This window comes from Phytophthora cinnamomi (genome assembly GCF_018691715.1).
Source record: "Phytophthora cinnamomi strain GKB4 chromosome Unknown Contig109, whole genome shotgun sequence".
Taxonomy (NCBI): Eukaryota; Oomycota; class Peronosporomycetes; order Peronosporales; family Peronosporaceae; genus Phytophthora; species Phytophthora cinnamomi.
This window is the reverse complement of record NW_027151042.1, coordinates 124,872-144,036: the sequence shown is the minus strand read 5'-3', so window position 1 is coordinate 144,036 and position 19,165 is coordinate 124,872. Positions and strand designations below refer to the sequence as shown.

At 56.7% G+C, this 19,165-nt stretch overlaps 8 protein-coding genes across 8 annotated transcripts; 2 read left to right on the top strand and 6 right to left on the bottom strand.

Moving 5' to 3' along the window:
- Window positions 1-3,621: 3,621 nt before the first annotated feature.
- On the bottom strand, window positions 3,622-5,148 carry IUM83_19316 (NADH-ubiquinone oxidoreductase; the record flags this gene model as incomplete). The annotated part of the gene is made up of 2 exons (XM_067944362.1): window positions 3,622-4,815; window positions 4,900-5,148. 2 exons carry the CDS (start codon window positions 5,146-5,148, stop codon window positions 3,622-3,624), a joined length of 1,443 nt encoding a protein of 480 aa, XP_067782166.1.
- A 1,471-nt stretch (window positions 5,149-6,619) lies between these two features.
- Window positions 6,620-8,534, bottom strand: IUM83_19315 (Signal recognition particle; the record flags this gene model as incomplete). Its single annotated transcript, XM_067944361.1, has 2 exons — window positions 6,620-8,412; window positions 8,480-8,534. The coding sequence occupies 2 exons, from the start codon at window positions 8,532-8,534 to the stop codon at window positions 6,620-6,622; spliced, it is 1,848 nt and encodes a 615-aa protein (XP_067782171.1).
- A 196-nt stretch (window positions 8,535-8,730) lies between these two features.
- IUM83_19314 (uncharacterized protein) lies at window positions 8,731-10,037 on the top strand (the record flags this gene model as incomplete). Its single annotated transcript, XM_067944360.1, has 2 exons — window positions 8,731-9,849; window positions 9,921-10,037. 2 exons carry the CDS (start codon window positions 8,731-8,733, stop codon window positions 10,035-10,037), a joined length of 1,236 nt encoding a protein of 411 aa, XP_067782170.1.
- Window positions 10,038-10,224: 187 nt separating this feature from the next.
- On the bottom strand, window positions 10,225-11,328 carry IUM83_19313 (uncharacterized protein; the record flags this gene model as incomplete). The annotated part of the gene is made up of 1 exon (XM_067944359.1): window positions 10,225-11,328. One exon carries the CDS (start codon window positions 11,326-11,328, stop codon window positions 10,225-10,227), a length of 1,104 nt encoding a protein of 367 aa, XP_067782165.1.
- A 215-nt stretch (window positions 11,329-11,543) lies between these two features.
- Window positions 11,544-13,454, top strand: IUM83_19312 (Guanylate-binding protein; the record flags this gene model as incomplete). Its single annotated transcript, XM_067944358.1, has 1 exon — window positions 11,544-13,454. The coding sequence occupies one exon, from the start codon at window positions 11,544-11,546 to the stop codon at window positions 13,452-13,454; it is 1,911 nt and encodes a 636-aa protein (XP_067782164.1).
- A 206-nt stretch (window positions 13,455-13,660) lies between these two features.
- IUM83_19311 (mitochondrial ribosomal protein l27) lies at window positions 13,661-14,022 on the bottom strand (the record flags this gene model as incomplete). The annotated part of the gene is made up of 2 exons (XM_067944357.1): window positions 13,661-13,708; window positions 13,807-14,022. 2 exons carry the CDS (start codon window positions 14,020-14,022, stop codon window positions 13,661-13,663), a joined length of 264 nt encoding a protein of 87 aa, XP_067782163.1.
- A 213-nt stretch (window positions 14,023-14,235) lies between these two features.
- IUM83_19310 (uncharacterized protein) lies at window positions 14,236-15,812 on the bottom strand (the record flags this gene model as incomplete). The annotated part of the gene is made up of 3 exons (XM_067944356.1): window positions 14,236-14,748; window positions 14,826-14,879; window positions 14,952-15,812. 3 exons carry the CDS (start codon window positions 15,810-15,812, stop codon window positions 14,236-14,238), a joined length of 1,428 nt encoding a protein of 475 aa, XP_067782207.1.
- A 260-nt stretch (window positions 15,813-16,072) lies between these two features.
- IUM83_19309 (Ribosomal RNA-processing protein 8) lies at window positions 16,073-16,933 on the bottom strand (the record flags this gene model as incomplete). The annotated part of the gene is made up of 1 exon (XM_067944355.1): window positions 16,073-16,933. The coding sequence occupies one exon, from the start codon at window positions 16,931-16,933 to the stop codon at window positions 16,073-16,075; it is 861 nt and encodes a 286-aa protein (XP_067782208.1).
- Window positions 16,934-19,165: the final 2,232 nt, after the last annotated feature.

The window sequence follows — 19,165 nt, the reverse complement described above, 5'->3', positions numbered from 1 at the left end:
ACTGTTGTGGCAGGAGAGCATAACGCTGGATCCAGCTGCTACACTGTTGCCACTGCATCCTGGCAGCGTCTGCAAGTTGGATACAGTCGCCATTGCTGGCTTTGGTCTACGCGTACCCACCGGCACCAACTCGAAAGCGTGCTTGTATTTTCGCGATGAGTGTGAGAAGTTGGTTCGGTTCTTGCGCGATGATGTTTTGCGTGGAGGAATCACTGGGTACATTTTAGGACCTCCTGGGTCGGGGAAGTCGACGACAGCGACCACTTTTGCGTTAGATCTTGCCCGTACTTCCGATTGGGTTGTTACATGGATTCATCTCTCACGGAGTGAGCGAGTCACTCGTGGAAGCGAAATACTACTTTGCTGGCGGGAGTGCTCGTTACATGTTTGACTACCGAACGGCGATCGTTATGGAATCACTGAACGATGCTGTTGATGCCGTCACCGTCGGAGAGCACTCAGCCAATGTAATTAACCGACTTTATGGCAGATATGGAGACACTCGTGAGATTATCAGTCGCTATGCAGCTTCCGCTCTGGTCCTTGTTGGTGGCTCGGCGTTGATCAAAATATTTGCTTCCGCCCTAAGACATAAGTCAAATGCTGTGATGAACGGGTGGATTTTGGAGATGTACTTATTTGCTTGCGTCCGGGAGAGTGATCTTATTCTCACAACTTACGAAGAACAAGTTGAGATTAAGTTCCCGAAAAGCGAGATTGTGGTCGTGGACCCGAAGAAGCTACCACCGTTACCGAAGGTATGCTGGCTGAAACCGAAGAAGTACAATCAAGGGGGGTACGATGCCGTGTATATCGACAAGGAAAACAAGCTGGTTCGTTTTGTTCAAGTGACCAAGAGTGACAGACACAGCTTCCTCATTCATTACTTCAAAGTGTTCCTCGACTCTCTCGCGAAAAGAGAGATGCCTCAAATCGATTCGCTGGAAATATTTTTCGTCATTGAGGAGACAAAGATATCCAACTTCAAGTTTTCCAAAGTGGCGGGCCAAGGCGATTTGGAGGGGTTTGGGTGGAAAATGGGCGAGGAGGCCGAGAATGTGAAGCGTGTTGCTATTAAAGGGGTCGATAGTTGGGATGTGAAGTATTGGTGAACATTGCGTGCCTTTTAGGCACAGATTTGTTTGAGACGGATCGGCAACTTTACCTGTATCACTCCCATTGGCCTTTATTCCAGCTAGTACATTTTTGATTTGATTTGATTGCGGTTTTGACGGCTAACTGTTCCCAAAACCGGGCTAAGCGCGGCCCGCCTACAGATATACCTTTATCTCAGGTAGTACATACTTCAGTAGTAAGGCACAAGTCGCCTTTTTCCAGTGACATGAACTAATAGTGGTTATTATAGTTGTATTTGTAACAAGGCTGAATTTAATTCACTTCGAAATCAAAATGACCCGACCATCACTACTAAGAAAATACTGCTGTATATATTACTTAAGTATTCGATAGTGGCGAGCAAAAGGATACTTTGAAGTACTTCGTAGTTGGAAAGCCCCCTCGAAATAAAAGGCCATCCTTCCTAAATGCGTGGAACATGAACTCCTAAAAGGCACGCAATGTTCACCAATACTTCACATCCCAACTATCGACCCCTTTAATAGCAACACGCTTCACATTCTCGGTCTCCTCGCCCATTTTCCACCCAAACCCCTCCAAATCGCCTTGGCCCGCCACTTTGGAAAACTTGAAGTTGGATATCTTTGTCTCCTCAATGACGAAAAATATTTCCAGCGAATCGATTTGAGGCATCTCTCTTTTCGCGAGAGAGTTGAGGAACACTTTGAAGTAATGAATGAGGAAGCTGTGTCTGTCACTCTTGGTCACTTGAACAAAACGAACCAGCTTATTTTCCTTGTCGATATACACGGCATCGTACCCCCTTGATTGTACTTCTTCGGTTTCAACCAGTATACCTTCGGTAACGGTGGGAGCTTCTTCGGGTCCACGACCACAATCTCGCTTTTCGGGAACTCAATCTCAACTTGTTCTTCGTAAGTTGTGAGAATAAGATCACTCTCCCGGATGCAAGCAAATAAGTACATCTCCAAAATCCACCCGTTCATCACAGCATTTGACTTATGTCTTAGGGCGGAAGCAAATATTTTGATCAACGCCGAGCCACCAACAAGGACCAGAGCGGAAGCTGCATAGCGACTGATAATCTCACGAGTGTCTCCATATCTGCCATAAAGTCGGTTAATTACATTGGCTGAGTGCTCTCCGACGGTGACGGCATCAACAGCATCGTTCAGTGATTCCATAACGATCGCCGTTCGGTAGTCAAACATGTAACGAGCACTCCCGCCAGCAAAGTCGTATTTCGCTTCCACGAGTGACTCGCGCGAAGACGTAACATCGCTGGGCATCTCTTCATCTGATGCGTCCAAATGGGATTTAACAGATTCGAACAGGTCATCATTCTTGACCGCTTCAAGATAGTCGCTCAGTGCCCATGACGCTACGAAGTGCTCTTTAATCTTGGAGTTAGCATCGTCATCCAGCTTCACTTTTATGCGAGATGCCATTGCTGTCACCATCACGAGGCGACGATTACTCCAGCTCGTTTTCATCCATGCGAAGCAGGCTCTCTCCTCTCGGACACTATCGGCCGTCACCCCATCGAGAAACACAATGTGCTTCTTTGTGTCGTCAATGTCATCCAGGACCGGATACAAGCCTTCCTCGTCTCGAAGGTTTATCTTGGTCTTTTTGCTGTCTCCTTCCAAGCGAACACACAACGGGGGTTCTCTACGTGAGAGATGAATCCATGTAACAACCCAATCGGAAGTACGGGGAAGATCTAACGCAAAAGCGGCCGCTGTCGTCGACTTCCCCGACCCAGGAGGTCCTAAAATGTACCCAGTGATTCCTCCACGCAAAACATCATCGCGCAAGAACCGAACCAACTTCTCACACTCATCGCGAAAATACAAGCACGCTTTCGAGTTGGTGCCGGTGGGTACGCGTAGACCAAAGCCAGCAATGGCGACTGTATCCAACTTGCAGACGCTGCCAGGATGCAGTGGCAACAGTGTAGCAGCTGGATCCAGCGTTATGCTCTCCTGCCACAACAGTTTCTGGCGTTTGATCGCTTGCAGTGGCACTTCCACGATGAGTTTGGCTCGATCATCGAGATCACTCAACGGCGATCTCAGGTCCAGAGGTCGTCCACTCTTGTCATGCGTTGCCTTATCGACGTAGAATGTGAGGTTGGCTGCAGTCACGTTATCTGGTAAAACGCGAGAGACCTTGACATAGACGATATCGAGGAGGTGAGCCAACTTGGCATTCGCAGGGCAATAAACGAAGTCGGCGGAAGTGATATCTCTCCCTTTCGTATCAACTAGGTGAAACCACACTTTACGCTCCATTGCATTCAATCGGCGAAATTCGAGAATGCCCTTTTTGCTCTTTTCTCTGCATTGATCGACACTTAAGTGAACTCTCACTTCTGGGTCTTCATTGAAAGAACAGGACCATCGAACATTCATGGCTTGATCACTTCAAAAGCCACGAGCAGACCGTAAAGAGTACAGGGAAGCTTATGAGTGAAATTAAAGGCTGAGCTGACCTGAGCTGAGATGAGATCCGCTCGCTAGTCTAAAACTTGGACACGTCGCGACCCACAAGGATCGCCTTGAGCCAGTCCAGCGGCACTTGCATTCGGAGCCGCCAGCTTCCCAACTTAGTCAAGTACGCGCTACGCCACAGGAACCAAGCCTTCCAACCACTAAGCGTGATTCGGTCATCGTCGCGGGGGTGGGCCTCGAAAAGCCCCTCGTAGGAACCCAAGTATGCCATCATACCCTTGCTCTGGAAGGTGTACGGCTTGGCCGGCGCTGGGTTCTTGCCACGAAGCAGCGACGTGAGGTAGTTGGCTTGCGTCTGCGCCTTCTGAGCCGTAGCCGGCAGCGGGTAGTCGAGAATCTCAGCGCAGTCTCCGATAGAGAACACGTTCGAGCGGCGCGGCATCCCCCACGGGGCCTTCTCTTCGACCTCAGCGGCGCCCAGCACCTGGCAGTACTGGTTCGTCAGGATGTTGCCGCGCTTGCTCTTGTCGAACACCGTCAGGGACTTGGTGAGCTCGTTCGGACCCACACCCGCCGTCCACACGACCAGGCCAGCGGGGATCTTCTCGCCGCCCTCGACCGTGACGCCATCGGCTGTAACTTCAATGCAGTTCTTCTTGACGATCTCCATCGTGCTGCGCTTCTGGATCTTGCGCAGCGCCACAGCGCGCAGGTGCTTGTCGAAGCCGTTGAGGATCTCCCCGGAGTCCACGAGCGTCACGCCCAGATACTTGGACGTCTGCGGGTACTTGTGCACGAGGTCCTGCAGTACCAGGTCGTAGAGCTCGGCGCAGAACTCGATGCCCGTGGGGCCTCCGCCCACCACCACGAAGTGCAGCAGCCGCTGCTTCTCCTCGGGCGTCACGCCGGGCTGCGTGGCCGCCTCGAAGTTCTCGAGGATGCGGTTGCGGATCCTCTGCGCGTGGCTGATCTCCTTGAGGAAGAAGGCGTGCTCCTCCACGCCCGGCAGCCCGAAGGTCAGCGGCCGGGAGCCGCAGGCCAGCACCAGCGCGTCGTACTTGATGTCGTACTTGCGGTGGCGGTTGGCGTCGCTGATGGCCGACTCCACCTTGAGCAGCTTCTTCTCGGGGTCCACGTCCTGCACATTGGCCAGGTGGAAGTCTCCTTCGTGACTGAACATGCTGTCACGCAGCGGCTCGATGATGGAGCGGAACTCGAGCGTGCCCACGGTCGTGCTGGCCAGCAGCGGCGTGTACAGGAAGTGCTGCAGTCAACGAACGAAACACCGTGGTTTTTAGTACATTTGCTACCTAGCTAGTGCTGTGTCATAGTCGACATCTCGGCGTACGTTGCGCTTGGAGACGACCACGAGGTCCACGCGCCGGCCGACGGTCTGCTCGATGTCCACGAGGTGCTTGCGGCACTGCGTGAACATCTGATAGCCGGCCCAGCCCGTGCCCACGATGACGAGCTGGAAGTTCTCCGGGTGCTTGTTCTCGTCCGGACGCGCGTCCAGGGACGACGCGGTGCGCTTCCACCAGGCCGCACCGGTGCTGCGAGCTGTGGAGGTGGCGCTGGCGAGCTTGCGGGCCAGCATCTTGATGGTTTGGTTAACTAGCGGATTGCCGAGCGGACGGACAGGAGAAGTCGAAATGGAATGAGCGGACGTGGGAGCGGGCGCGTGCTACACCCAACACGTTGCTGCCGAATACGCTGCGCGCTCGTTGACGCCACGCACGCGCCCCGATTGGTTTAACGCGGCACCGCTTTGGATTGTCGATCCTGGATGATGGCCAGTGCCGGAGAGAAAGGCGTTGTTGGCCATGGAGTTGAGCACGATGGTGCGCCTCGTAAACAAACGGAGGCTTGCATGCTCATACATGAACATATAGAGCGACGACGTAGCAGTGTACCATCGGAACGAAGCAGACATGACGGTGTCGGCATGAATGGACTGTAGCGACAATTTCGGCGACATGCTTTCGCCGTCAACTTCCGACCACCAAAAAAGCGGGAAGCAAAATCCACTGCATCACTTTGACAAGCAGGGCGTGTGCGTTTACAGTCTTTGTTCGGCCTGTCAGCAATGTTACCCATTATCGTGTATGTACATCCATTATCCAGAACAGTCTGGCTGGAAGTTAGAATGGTCTGATTTTTGCTGTTTGTGACTGCGGCGGGCGAGCGAATACAGTGTAAGCGAGCACAACAGAACACCCGCCGGTAGAGCGCAAGTGTGAGAGCTAACAATTCTGAACTATGGAAGTTGCGAGCTTTTTGATTCTGTCGAAAGCTTTATTGACGTATCAGACGAAGAGAGACGCCCACGCGCGAATCACTCGTGGAAGCGAAATACTATCCTTTGCTGGCGGGAGTGCTCGTTTGCACATGTTTGGGTTATGGCGTCACTGGACGATGCCGTTGATGCCGTGAGCGATATATCACGTCAGCTGCAATTGGCACCCGCGCTCAACTGACGTAATTAATCGATTTTTGCTTTTTGCCCTTTTCGAGTTCATGTTCCACAAATTTGAGATGGCATTTCAAGAGATCTACTTCGAAGTATCGTTTGTTTTTGCTCGCCACCACCGAATAATATACACTGCTGTGTTTCTTTAGTAGTGACGGTCGGGCCTCTTATAGATTTCTACGAATTGAATTCAGCCTTGCAATCAGTCACCAAATCGACGTCGCCATGCACCAAAAGTGCTCAGCGATCACTCCGTCCACTTTTCCTAACAGAACGCCGAACTGGTGACAGCTTGATGAGACCGCGCATGAACTCTGCAGAAGTGACGACTTGAAGCAAGATTTTGCTGGTTGATTGCCCTCTTAGTCGTCGGCACCATGTAGATGTCCTTACATACTTCTACGTTTTGCTAACCAAACACGACCTAAATGACGCCAACAAAATGACTAACTCAAATAACTGCAATGAGAAAAATGCGTGTAAACAACTCCTCATCGGTCGACCTACGACGCTGTTCATAGCTCTCACACGTGCTCTCAACAAAGCTGGCAGTGCGTTCTGTTCTGCTCACTACACTCGATCAGATCCGCTCTAAGGTTTACTTTCGGAACCAGCCGAAGAAGCCACCGCCACTGGACTCGTTGCCACCTGCGGCCGCAGCCTCCGCGGCCTTCTCCTCGTCTGTCTTGGTGCGCTCGGTCAGGTCCGGGAACTCCAGCTCGTTGAACGCCACGTCGAACAGCAGCGGTTTGCACGGCACGGCGCGGAACTCGGGCGGCAGCTTCACCAACTCGCGGTGGCCCTCGATGGAGCCGGCCTCAAACTTATCCTGACGGTCCACGAGAGCACTGATCTGCCGTTTCTTGCGCTTCTTCGCGTCCTTCTTGCTCTTCTTGCCATCCTCTTCGGCGGACAATGAGAGCTGCTCCAGATCGATACGCATGGCATCGGCACGCGTAGAGGACTCCAGGAAGCTCTGAGCCGTCGTGCGACTCAATGCACCCGCAAGCTCCTCGTGCAATTCGCGCGTAAACTCCTGCAGCAAGTCGTCCTTCGCCGCAGGCTGTGCAGCCAAAATCTCCTCTGCTTCGGCCAGGAAACTCGACGCGTATTGGTAGAGACCCAATGCCTCAGCAAACTTGTTCTGAAGGAGGTACGTCTGGGCAACAGTAGACGCACGGCAGGCGCGGAACACTGCATGGTAGGCACTGTACTGGGCGGCACGACGCTGCTCCTGCTCTCGGAGACCCGGGATGGTCAAAATGTCGCCGACAGTCTGCACAAGCATGTCTAGGATATGCGTGAGCTCGCCAGCCTGCTGCGCCGAGAAACGCTGCTTGAGCGTGCGATACACCGTCGCCTGGCGCTCCACCTGCTTGGTAAGCTTCTTGAAGCGGACGTACTCCTCCAGCGCAGCCAGCAGCTCCAAGTCAGAGTGGACAAGAGCACTGCCACTCTTCGCCTGCTGCTCCAGCTTGAGCGTCGCGTTCTTCAGTGCCTGCAAAAGCGCGTCATAGGCGCTGAGCAGCTCCAGGAAGCGCGCCTCCCGCGACTTGTCGTCGCCCGCAGCCTCCAGCTTGGCAGCCAGCTCGTCGGTGCGGACCACGGCCATGCCCAGCTCCTGCGTGGGCACCGTGAGCTGCTGCTGCTTCCACTCCACCGACCCCAGGTTGGCCACCTTCTGCTTGCGCGCCTCGAGCAGCACGAGGTCGATCTTGGACTGCAGCAGCGCGTTGTTGGCGCCGTCTCCGCTCGACTGCAGCTCGAGCGACGACGCGTCCGCCGAGCTCTGCAGCGCCAGCCTGTGCTCGCAGAAGCGGAGGAAGGGCTGCAGCTCGTCGGCCGAGCGCGCGAACAGCTCCTTCTGCGAGGCCGTGCCCACGCGCGCCAGGTCCGCGTAGATGCGGCGCGCCGTGCCGAACTTGTCGAGCGCCGCCACGTGCTCCTCGCGGTGGAAGGCCAGGTTGCCGGCCATGTAGGCGGCGTAGGCCTCGGCCTCGAGGCTCGTGCGCGCGTCCGCGCGGACGGCGCAGAGCTCGGCGAGGCGCTGGCTCCACTCCGCGGCCTTGCGCAGGCGGCCGTTCAGGTGGAACTTGATGCGCGAGTTGGCGTCGTCGCCCAGCTCCGCCTTGTCCAGGTTGTCGTCCTCCTTGAGCTGCATGGCGTAGCCCCAGGCGCGCTCGGCGTTGTACAGCGGCAGGTACAGCAGGCGGCTCTCGGTGGCCGTCTCGGCGTCCAGCTTCTTGGCAATGAACTGCTTGCCCTTGCCGTGCGTGAACCTGCTGGACTTGCGGATGCGGCGCAGGCGGCGCGCGCAGTACTGGCGGTAGCGCTGGAAGTCGCGGTGGCGCAGTCCGTTCTGCAGCTGCGCGGCCTTCACGGTCTCCAGGACTGCAACACAACACACGCGCGTGAATACAAGAAGCCCCCCCAGTCAGGTCTGCATTGATCTACGTACTGGGGACGCTCAGCACCTCGGCGCGCGCGTCCTCCGCCTTCGCTCCCTTGGCCATCGTCTCCTTGGTATCAATCTCCCCCTCTCTTGTATGGAGAAATTTGCGCCACATCACATATACATATATATAGTGTTGCGTACATTAAGTAGTAGTAATGGTGTGGCGTACATGAACTGCTGCTATCTTTCCGAGCCGACACGGACAGCCACAGCTGCCGCATCCATCACGGGCATTCGCGGACCTGCTCGACGCCATGTTGTTGCGGCGCGTGGGGCTGCGCTGCGCGGCTCGCGGGGCGTCCGTCAGCTCTGCACGAGCGTCCACCGCGTCTGGGTCCTGTCTGCTGTCCTTCCATGAGCGCAGAGCGCTCGCCACGTCCTCGAACGTGACGCTGCAGGGCCTCAACGTGGACCTGCCGCCGCTGCCCACGGCGGACGAGGTGGACGCCACCATCGCGGCGGCTGAGGCGCAGGCGCAGAGCCTGCAGATGGCCAAGCGCGTGCAGCACATGCCCATCCGCGCCGTCCACGTGGCGCGCAAGATGGACATCGCCAGCCTCTTCCAGAAGCTCTACACGGACCGCTTCAAGGTCACGCACTTCCTGCACAAGGACTCCATCGTGCTGCGGCTCAGCGGCAGCAAGAACAATGCGCACGCTGGTCTGGTCACGGGCGTGGCGCCGCCGCCCGTGCAGAACCACGGCGCCAACAGCAGCAACGCCGACACCACCACGCTCAGTGTGGGCGCGGGAGGCAAGACGGTCACGTCGCGCCGCGCCACGGACAAGTGGGTGGTGTACTTCGACTACGGAGCTGTGGTGTTCTTCAACTGCGACCAAGCACTGGTGAACACGCTCATCAAGCACGCCACCCGCTTCTGCAGCGACGTGTTCGAGATGCGCGGCCATGAGGAGGAGATGCTGCTGGTGGGGGACCCGGCGCAGCAGAAGTGGAGCACGCTGGTGGAGAACAATGTGCTGGTGAGGGAGATCGACCATATCAACGTGCACGTCATCGCCGGCGTGCTCTCGCAGACGGTGGCGCTGGAGTTCTACGAGCGCCAGTGCGAGACCATTTTGAGGGAGTTCGAGAAGCTCAACACGGACGTGGAGAAGAAGGGCCCGCGCGGAGCGCTGTTCGGTCGCGAGAATGAGCAGACGAAGAGGCTGTTCAAGATCGTGGCGTCGAACAACACACTACTGATCGACCTGGTGAGCAAGCTGCGTGTGATCGACCGGAAGAGGCCAGGCGACCCCGCCTGGAGTCAAACTAGATACCACAACATGTGGGAGTCGCTGCTCGAAGAGTTCGAGCTGAACGAGCGCTTCCAGAACCTCAACTTCAAGCTGGAACTGATCCAGCACAACACCAAGGTGAGATGACTGCTGGCGCTTTCGTGTGTTCTGTCCTTAGATGCTAACCTTATGGATTGTGCGTTGTGCAGTTTTTCCTGGAAGTGCTGGACTCTCATAAGGGCGAGCGCCTCGAGTGGTACATTATCATCCTCATTTCCGTGGAGCTGGGTATCGGCGTCTACGAGCTGCTCATGAAGCTGGCTTAGATCGACAAATGAATTAGTTACGCAGATGAATATGATCCAGAACACGATCCAGGTTAGGAAGAACGAGAAGAAAGCCAACTCGGAGAATTGCAGTTCTCCATTAGACGGACGCTGCAACACACTATCCCGAAGCCCGATGCCTGTCCATCATACACGGCATCCTTGTATCCCAGTCTCTAGCTTTTGTCTATCTCTTGGCCCACTGGGCATGCTCATGGGGAGCCTTACGGTCCGTGAACTGCGACGCCGGCTGTCGTCCTCCGCCGTTGACATGATTCCAGTAGTTGTTGAACGACACGAAGTCCTCCGGGCCCAAGTCCACCGCCTTGGTGCGCAGCATGGCAGCCAGCAGCGAGCGCAGCTTCTCCACTTGATCCGTGGACAGCGTCTTGGCGTCTCCCTGCTTCTTGCTGCTCTTCGCGCTCGGCAGCTTGGTCGGCGTCAGGTCGTCCAAGTTCAAGTCCTTAGCGCTCAGCACCGTCACGCGCATGGTGTGATACAGGTGGAAAGCTGTCCAGAAGAGATGCGACCAGGCTCCGCCCGCCGTGTGGCTGGGACTGAAGCGCTTGAACTCGTAGCGGAACGCCACCAGGTGCACGCGCGTCTTGGTAGGCAGGTTCTGCAGCACGGGGATGAACCTCAGCACCGCCTTGCCGTTGCTACGAGCGCCTTCCGGCAGGATCACGACCGGCCCGGAGGCGCGTTTCACCACGTCTGCGATCTTCCTCGTGGGCTTGACGCGCTCCGCCGTCACAGGCAGCGCCAGCGATCGGTACAGCGCCTCCACGAGTCCGCAGACGTGCACGAGCCCCCCGTCGTCGCTCTTCCCCTCCGTGGCGAAGACGAAGACCGGCGAGAAGCGCTTGGCCAGGTACAGAACCTCCAGGAAGCTCGTGTAGTTGCACACCACCACGTCGCCAGTGCCGACGCGAGTGGAGCCCTTGGAGCTCTTGGCTTTGGCCGTCGCGAGCCCGAGACGCCGCGTGTTGGCGGCCTCTTCCGTCGAGAAGACGCCGAAGAGGAGAAGGAGCAACGAGCACAGCAGCCACTCGCTCACGCGCTTGAGCAGGCGCCCCAGGAACGGGATCACGGCCAGCACGGACACCACCACGTTCACTAGTACGAGCGCCACGGAGCCCACGAGCACCAACGGGAAGCGCAGAACCGCCAGGAAGGAGCCCGAGACCGCCTGCAAGATGGTCACGGGCCAGCCGGACGCGAAGCGCCGGCGCTGCGGCACGAACGGGTTGATGCCCGTCGTCAGATCCGACCAGCGGCTGTACTTCTCCATTATTGCTCAAGTGCGTAGTGACGTAGATTCGTGTTTCGCACATTTCGAGCAACATAAGTTGAAAATTCAAGTTTATGTTGCGTCGATGTGAACCACGCCACATGAAGCTTGACGAAGTCGAATGGACCAATAAGAGTGCGTGGATGCCTATCCGCCTGATACGGCAAGTCATTCGCGCTCTTGCATTGCCAAAAGTGTCTCTAAAAGGTGTAGCCATGTCGACGGAGCTGGCGGTGCAGGCGTTCCCGGCCGAGCCGGTGCCGCTCATCACGTTCAGCGAGGACGAGGATCAGCTCAAGGTGAACGACGAGGCCGTGGAGCTGCTGCGCCGCATCGAGGGCCACGTCGCCGTCGTGGCCATGGCGGGGCTCTACCGCACGGGCAAGAGCTCCATGCTCAACTGGCTGCTGGACCGCCAGAGCGGCTTCCGCGTGGGCCCCACCATCGAGCGCTGCACACGCGGCATCTGGCTCTGGGGGCAGCCGCAGCGCCGCCTCATGGCCAACGGCGAGCCCGTCTGGGTGCTCATGCTGGACACGGAGGGCATGGGCGGCCTCGAGGCCTCGCAGCAGTACGACGCACGCATCTTCTCGCTGGCCACGCTGCTGTGCTCCAAGCTCATCTACAACAGCCAGGGCAGCGTGGACGAGAAGGCCATCAGCGGCCTCAGCTTCATCGCCAACCTGGCCAAGCACATCAAGATCAGCGCGGCGGGCGACGGCGACGACGAGGACGCCATGCAGTTCCACAGCTTCTTCCCGTCCTTCCTCTGGGTCGTGCGCGACTTCACGCTCGAGCTCGTGGACGAGGACGGAGACCCCATCTCCAGCAGTGACTACCTCGAGCGAGCACTGGCCGACCAGCCACGCACCCCGGCCAACATGGAACGCAACCGCATCCGCGCCATGATGAAGGACTTCTTCCGGGACCGAGACTGCGTCACGCTCGTGCGCCCCGTGCACGATGAAGCCAAGTTGCAGCAGGTGGATGCGCTGCCCATTGAAGAGCTGCGCCCCGAGTTCCAGCAGCAGCTCAGTGACGTCAAGCAGATCGTCTACGGCGACAGTCTCCAGCCCAAGACGCTGCAGGGCAAGCCGCTCAACGGCAGCATGTTCGCCGGCTTGCTGCAGGCGTACGTGGCGGCTATCAACAGCGGTGGCGTGCCTGTTATTACGTCCGCGTGGGAAGGAGTGACTGCCAGCGAGTGCCGCAAGGCCATGTCCACTGCCGCCGACACCTTCAAGAAGAGTCTGGCTGCTCTGGAATTGCCGCTGGATGACGAAGATCTCATCGAGGCGATCAAGGAGGCGGAAGACCAGGCGGTGGCGCAGTACCGCGCTGCAGCTATCGGTGACAGCGCGTCCAAGCTGGAAGTTGATCTCCGCAAACGCATGGACGACGACAAGGCTGTGTGCGCGCGCAACAACTCGGTGCAGAGCAAGGAGATGTGCGACCGGTTGCTGCAGGTGCTGTACGCCGAGCAGATCCAGCCGAAGCTGGCCGCTGCCAGCGACGACGACTCCGGTGGCTTCGCCGACATGCAGCAGTTCTCGCGCGAGTGGCAGGCTTTCCGCGACGCGTACCTGAAGAAGGCCCGCGGTGGAGCCAAGCTCGAGTGTCTGCTGAGCTTCTCGGAGGCCAAGTATGCCGAGGCCATGCGGATCCTGCTGAGCCGGCAGGAGGAGGGCTACGAGAAGAAGATCCGGACGCTGCAGGGCGACGTGTCCAAGGTCAAGGAGGAGCTGGGCAGCGTGGGCGGCCGCGAGCAGATTTACAAGGAGCAGATCGAGCAGATGCAGCTGCAGTCGTCACAGATCCTGTCCGAGAAGGCGCGCTTCGAGGCGGAGGCCGAGGCGCAGCGCGAGCGCATCGCCGACCTGGAGAGCTTGTTGCAGGACGAGTCGGCCACCAAGCAGCACGTGGAGATCGAGCGCGAGTCCGCGGGGATCAAGCTCTCGAGCGAGACCAAGAAGCGCGAGGAGGTGGACAGCGAGCTCGCGCGCATGAAGGCCGAGTACGAGCGCGTGGTGCAGGAGAAGGAACGGCAGGAGATGGAGCTCAACCTGCTCAGCGAGGAGTGCCAGCAGCTGCGCAAGGGCCAGACCTGCGGCTGCACCATCTCCTAGGCCGCTCTAAGCAGCACCAGGAGCAGCAATAGTTGTCAATTCGCACCCCGACGTGATGCATGTCCTAGATAACACCAGCAACACCGTTTTCCCTTAAACCCGCACCGGAGTCTCTAAACCCACGGCAACTGTTTCTCTAAACCCGTCGTCCCATTGCCTTAAGAGTGAAAAAGAAGAAAGCTGTTGCTGTTGCCGTCCCTGTCTCTCTACTGCGGGCGGCGGTTGGGCGTCAGCGGCGACACGTAGGCCTTGAGCTGCAACAATCCAATGCAAAATGCAAATGCAACATTCCGCCGCCGGTTAGACAGTGTTAAAGGGAGTTTAGGGGGGTGGCCAGCAACTGAGATTTTACCTTAAAGCCCGTGAGGTCGGGCACCTCGAGCTGCAGCAGCTTGTCCTGGTCCACCACGTAGCGGCCGCGCTTGGCGTGCGTGCCCTCGTTGCGGCAGCCGTTGCCCTTGTAGAAGCGGCGGTTGGCGCGCTTGCTCGTGAGCGGGCGCAGCGAGTGCGAGCGCCCGAACTTGCTCTTGCGCGCGAAGCCCGTGATCAGTCCGTCCAGCAGGCCCATGCTCCTCGATGCCAAAGTCTCCGATTGATGTGCGGCCAGTAAATTATGGAGACTTGGTGTGGTACACACGATATTGGCGTATCTACACATCCCACCATTCAGCATGGGCATGCTGGGAGATAGGGAGACAAGTTGAAGCCGTTCATTCGTCTACGCCTTGACTTCAAGTTTCCTTCCTGCTTTGCGTGTATGCCTGCCTGCTACGAGCGACTTCTATCTATTCACCATGGACGAACCAGCGGAGATGAACTGCTTAGCTGCTACGACCCAGTCGATCAAGTCGCTCTGGCTCGGACACTGGAACGTCAGGGTGCGGGAGGCTCCGACGCGCAGCATGCTGCCCAGCAGGCCGGACGGCGGACTCACCTCCGTGATCTCGAAGCTGGGCGTCGCGCTCTTGCCCAGAATCTCGATGCGGCAGTTCGTCAGACAGACTGACTGGCTGATCACGTCGGTCGTCTGTTCGTTCGTCGAGATGGCGCCTAACATCGACTCTGTCGACTCCAGGATGGAGCGCGTTGTGTTCTCCTTCAGGTCCAGTAGGTGCAGGCAACCGTCTTGTGTGATGGCACACAGCACGTCCTTCCACGAAGAAAACAGCGACCCACTCACTTGGTTCTTTAGGAATCCGCACCGCACCAGAAGTGGACTCGCGATGGGGGACTGCAGAGTTGAAAACAACTTTGTATCTGTATCTTCAGACGCCGATAGCGCTGCTGCTGTGTACTGCACGGCAAACAAAATGAGCAAGGATCAATTAGCGCAGTGCATATCTCAGTGCTGTCTCAAAGCAGACAACGCACATTTTTCGGTATCCTTCGTACGCTCTGCAAGAGGTCCCGCTCTGGTTCGATCCGCTGTATCAAAAACAAAAACACCCCCAATTAGACCCAGATCCCGCCTCCAAACACTCACAACCCCCACCACACCTGTGCGGCAGCCAAGGGTTCTGCCATCGCGCCTGCCATCTCTCCATACGTGAGCTTCTGCTTGCGCACATAGGTATCCAGCGCCGTCTGGATCACTGACGCCCTCCACACCTCCATCGTTTTATACTGCTGGAACAGCGCCGACATGCCGGTCACGTACTCCACGCGGCAGTGCTGCAGCTTCTGCACATTGATGCAGTAGTGGACCTCCGCGAGCCACAGGTCCTGCCTCTTCACGGCCTCACTCTCCTTCTCACTCTCCGTCTGCTTGAACAGCTCCTCGTACTTGGCGAACGCCGCCAGCACGTGCTTCTGCGACTGGAAGAGCATGGCGTCCAGCCTGGCGCCGTCCGCCAGCATGGCGGCCATCTTGTCCTTGTACGTGGCCGCCATCTCCTCCAGCGGCTTGGCCGTCACCTCCCGCTTCACGACGGTGGTGAGCTGCACCAGCTTCTCCGCCAGCTGCTGCTGCACCTCCCCCACGGCGTGCAGCGCCTTGGCAACGGACGACTGCACGCTGAGCTGCTCGGTGTCGGCGCCCTCGGCCGCCGCGGGGGCGTCCAGCGCCGCCCGCGTCTGGCGCAGCGCCTCTGCGTACACCAGGTCGGCCTGCAGCCGCAGCGCGAAGAAGCGCAGCAGCCGCGCGTTCTCGTCGCCGCCGCGGCGCAGCTCGTCCTGGAACTGGCGCCAGTAGGCGCGGTCGCGCGCCTGGAACTTGTCGATCTGCGCGCTGCGCCGCGCCTCGAACGAGCGCAGCGCCACGCAGCTGTCGTGCTTGAGCTGCCACACGTCGGCGCTGGACGGCGTTGGCGTCGGTGCGGCGGGGGCCTCGGCGGAGGCGGCGGGCTCGGACGACTCCATGGTCAAGTGCCGCGTGCGTCGTTGGATCGAATATTGAGATAGTGGGACAAGCGACGTGGATGAAAAGGTATATAGATCGTGCAACCTGGGTTGGTTTAAAGAGTTAACCCTAGTGAAAGGGCTAAGTTAGGTCGAAAGGCAACAAGTTGCAATTTACTTTGGCAGACATTTAAGTTACTTTATACACTCCACTTGAGACATCTAACGTTAGTTGCACGCATATAGACATTTTCGACAAGACACTGACACACCCACGGAGTCTAGATCGCTCGGGAGAGGATCGCACGACCGCCGTTTGCAGCGCGTGATGACATGGCTGGCGCACTGCTCACGATGGCACTAGGCCGACTCAGAACGATTGAGGCTGGGATAGGGCCGGCCCAAGCCCCCATGAGCGGTGCAGCCTTCACCGGCAATGGGTTCTTGACGGGGGTCGCGTTCTTTACCTGCGCCTTCTTAGCTGAAGCCGTGTTCTTGGTCTGCTTCACAGTCGCAGGGGCTGGGGGCGGGATCTTCGGAGACTCCATAGACTGGTTCTTCTTTCCAGCCTGAATTTGGCCTTTCACACCGGCCGGTGCTGCACCCTTCGCAGGCTGCTCCTTGCGGCGTTCCGCCTCCTTCTGAGGTAGCACATTCTTCTCGATGGAGTTTGAGCGAGGACGGGTGTTCTTCGCCAGCAAGGAAGGCTTGTCCTTGCGGTCATCCCATGCTCCGCCAATCTGCTTGAGCTGCGTACGAATGACGTCGTACAGGTGCTGGCCGCCGAGCTGTTGCATGGCCTCCTGGAACTTGTCCGACTGAGCCTGCTTCACCATGTGCTTCACCTTGTACTGGTTCACCTTGCTCCAGTCCGAGGAGTTGGACTTGCCGGAGATCGGCTTCAATCCCTTGGTTGTCGGGGCCAGCTCAAGGCGAGCGTTGTTGTCGAGGTTGAGGATCTCGCGCAGGGTCTGGCACGCGGCACGCTTCTCGGGTGCCAAACCCAGCACCAGCCGGAGCACGAAGCTAGCACCCACCGAGTGTTGCATTTGCTGCTTCGACTGCTGTGTTTTCGTGTTAGCACGAGCGGCGGTGGCATTCTTGGCGTTGCTGGCCTTCTGTCGCGATGCGGCGTTGGTCATCTTGGAGTGCTCGGGGAGCGCGAGGCTCGCGAAAGCTTGGCTGTTGTTGCTTGTTGGCTTGCTGATCGATTGCAAAGTGAGGAAATCGAAGCACTCACGCCAGGTACATGTAGCTGAAATACATGTTGTTCGCCAGCTATGATGCTTCACGTGGTGGGTAAGATCTCGATGCCTTAGTTTAAACAGCAGGCGAGGCCGTGCGTGATATTGCGCTGGTGCAATTTGGCCAACTAAGATGTCGAAGCAAGACTACCCGATGGTAGCTATTCAAGGCGCGTGAAGTCAATTAATTCTTCGCAGCAGCCTCTTCGTTTACTGAACAATGGAAAGATATTGGTAGTACGTGAAAAGCATGTCGTGTTCATCAGTACGTCCGGTGCTATTCTTCTTGACGGCGCTTTCTCTGTATTCTGTTGCGTTAGTGGGAGACCTGACTCCGATTCGAGTCATGCAGTCAAAGTGCAAACATACGCCTAGCAACCTACTAGGCGATGTAACGCAGATGTGGATTGTGTTTTAACCGGCTCAGATTCGCTTTAGCCATACGTTATTGTTGCGCGTTGGTGTATTTCTGACTTTACACACGTAAAGGACCCCAGGCGAACACAAACTTCCTCTTTCCACCGAGCAAACCAAGTACAACAAGGTGGACAAGCTGACCTCGTTTACCGAACACTTATCCTGGAGTATGCAATCGACGGCTTGATGCTTGAGTTTGGTCCAGGTGGACGTAGACTACATACTTGGCCTCTGAAACGTATTGCGTCCCCGATGGCTCGAATGAGTTGGTCAACAGCATCACCAAAAGGGTACCCCACCACCACCGACACTTGATTTCATTATGAACCCGTTAAAATACATGGCGTTTAGCTGAAAAAAACGCGCAGGAAATTATCTAGCATGTTGTATATACATGCTTGATTACGCTTTACATGTTACTGGTGTCCCCGCTGAATCTGCAAAGGTGGGACCAACAAAAATTGCGAGGTTACAATATCTGCACAGGTTGCGCATAGACGCTAATGTTCTGCTTTTTAATGAAGAATGTTACGGATCGACATAGCTGAATTTGCGCTAGATACGATGCCAGAATGCATCCAGCAGTTCCTGATAGTGGCCGGAGTTACAGCATTCCAAGCCTGGGACGCCCAACTTAAGGCTGTATAGATTGAGATCTTCTCCTGCGGCAACCCTACTATATACCGATCAATGCTATCCTCGACCTTAATGCGCGTGAGGAGACTCTTGATGCACGCAATGATGCCCTGATCTAAGATATAATGTTCATTGTGGGCCTTTCATTTTCTACCGTGATCTAGCAACTCGATGTTTCCCGCAGAGAGACATTTTCCCGCAATGATCTTACTAATTCAGTACATCTCACCAGACAGCTGTGGCAAATCTTGTGCACTGGCAGACTCCCGCACACTCTGTGTTCGCGGTAGATAGCCGATGGCAGTTGCAGATTCAGCGGGGACACCTGTATAAGGGAAACCATGATGTCGAGTTTGACAGGGGAGTACACTTATGTTCCATTTCGCACCAGAAACCGTGCTAGGACAAATAAGTAGATGCTAGTCTGCAAGTTAACGCTGTCAATAACACGCAAAGCACCCATGTTAGCCACAACAAAGCGCAGGAAGCAGATCGTGGCAGCTTACCTTCCGCCTGCTCGCTAGCGTGCAATTTCTAGACTGAGTTTTAACCAATAGGATATCGCGTCTTTTTTTGTATCTTGTCTGTGTTACCCGATCTCGACACTTACTTTTGACAAAAAAATGTAATTCAAGCTCGTTATGATGATATTTCGACTTTGATTGATTTAAAACTAGCCGACCGCCGCTGCTTCGCGGCGGTGTGTGTGTGGTTAGTCGCAGACAGTTACGCTCGCTGTTCCAGCTCGCTCCCCTGCTGGACATACCGTTGGTCTCAAACCATTACGCTCGCTGTCCCAGCTCGCTCTACTACTTGGCATACCGTTCGTTTCAAACCATTACGCACGCTGTTCCAGCTCGCCCCACTACTTGGCATACCGTTCGTCGCAACCCGTTACACACGCTGTTCCAGCTCACTCCACTACTACGCGATCGCGTTCGGTGATTGAAGGTCCAGGATGCTTGAAGGTTCGGCGTACTTGAAGGACGTGTGGGAAGTGCTTGAAGGTCCAGGTTTACCTCTGTCCAGCGCACGTCTTGTATTTCCCACACTGTATTGCAAAATGTGTGTGGCACC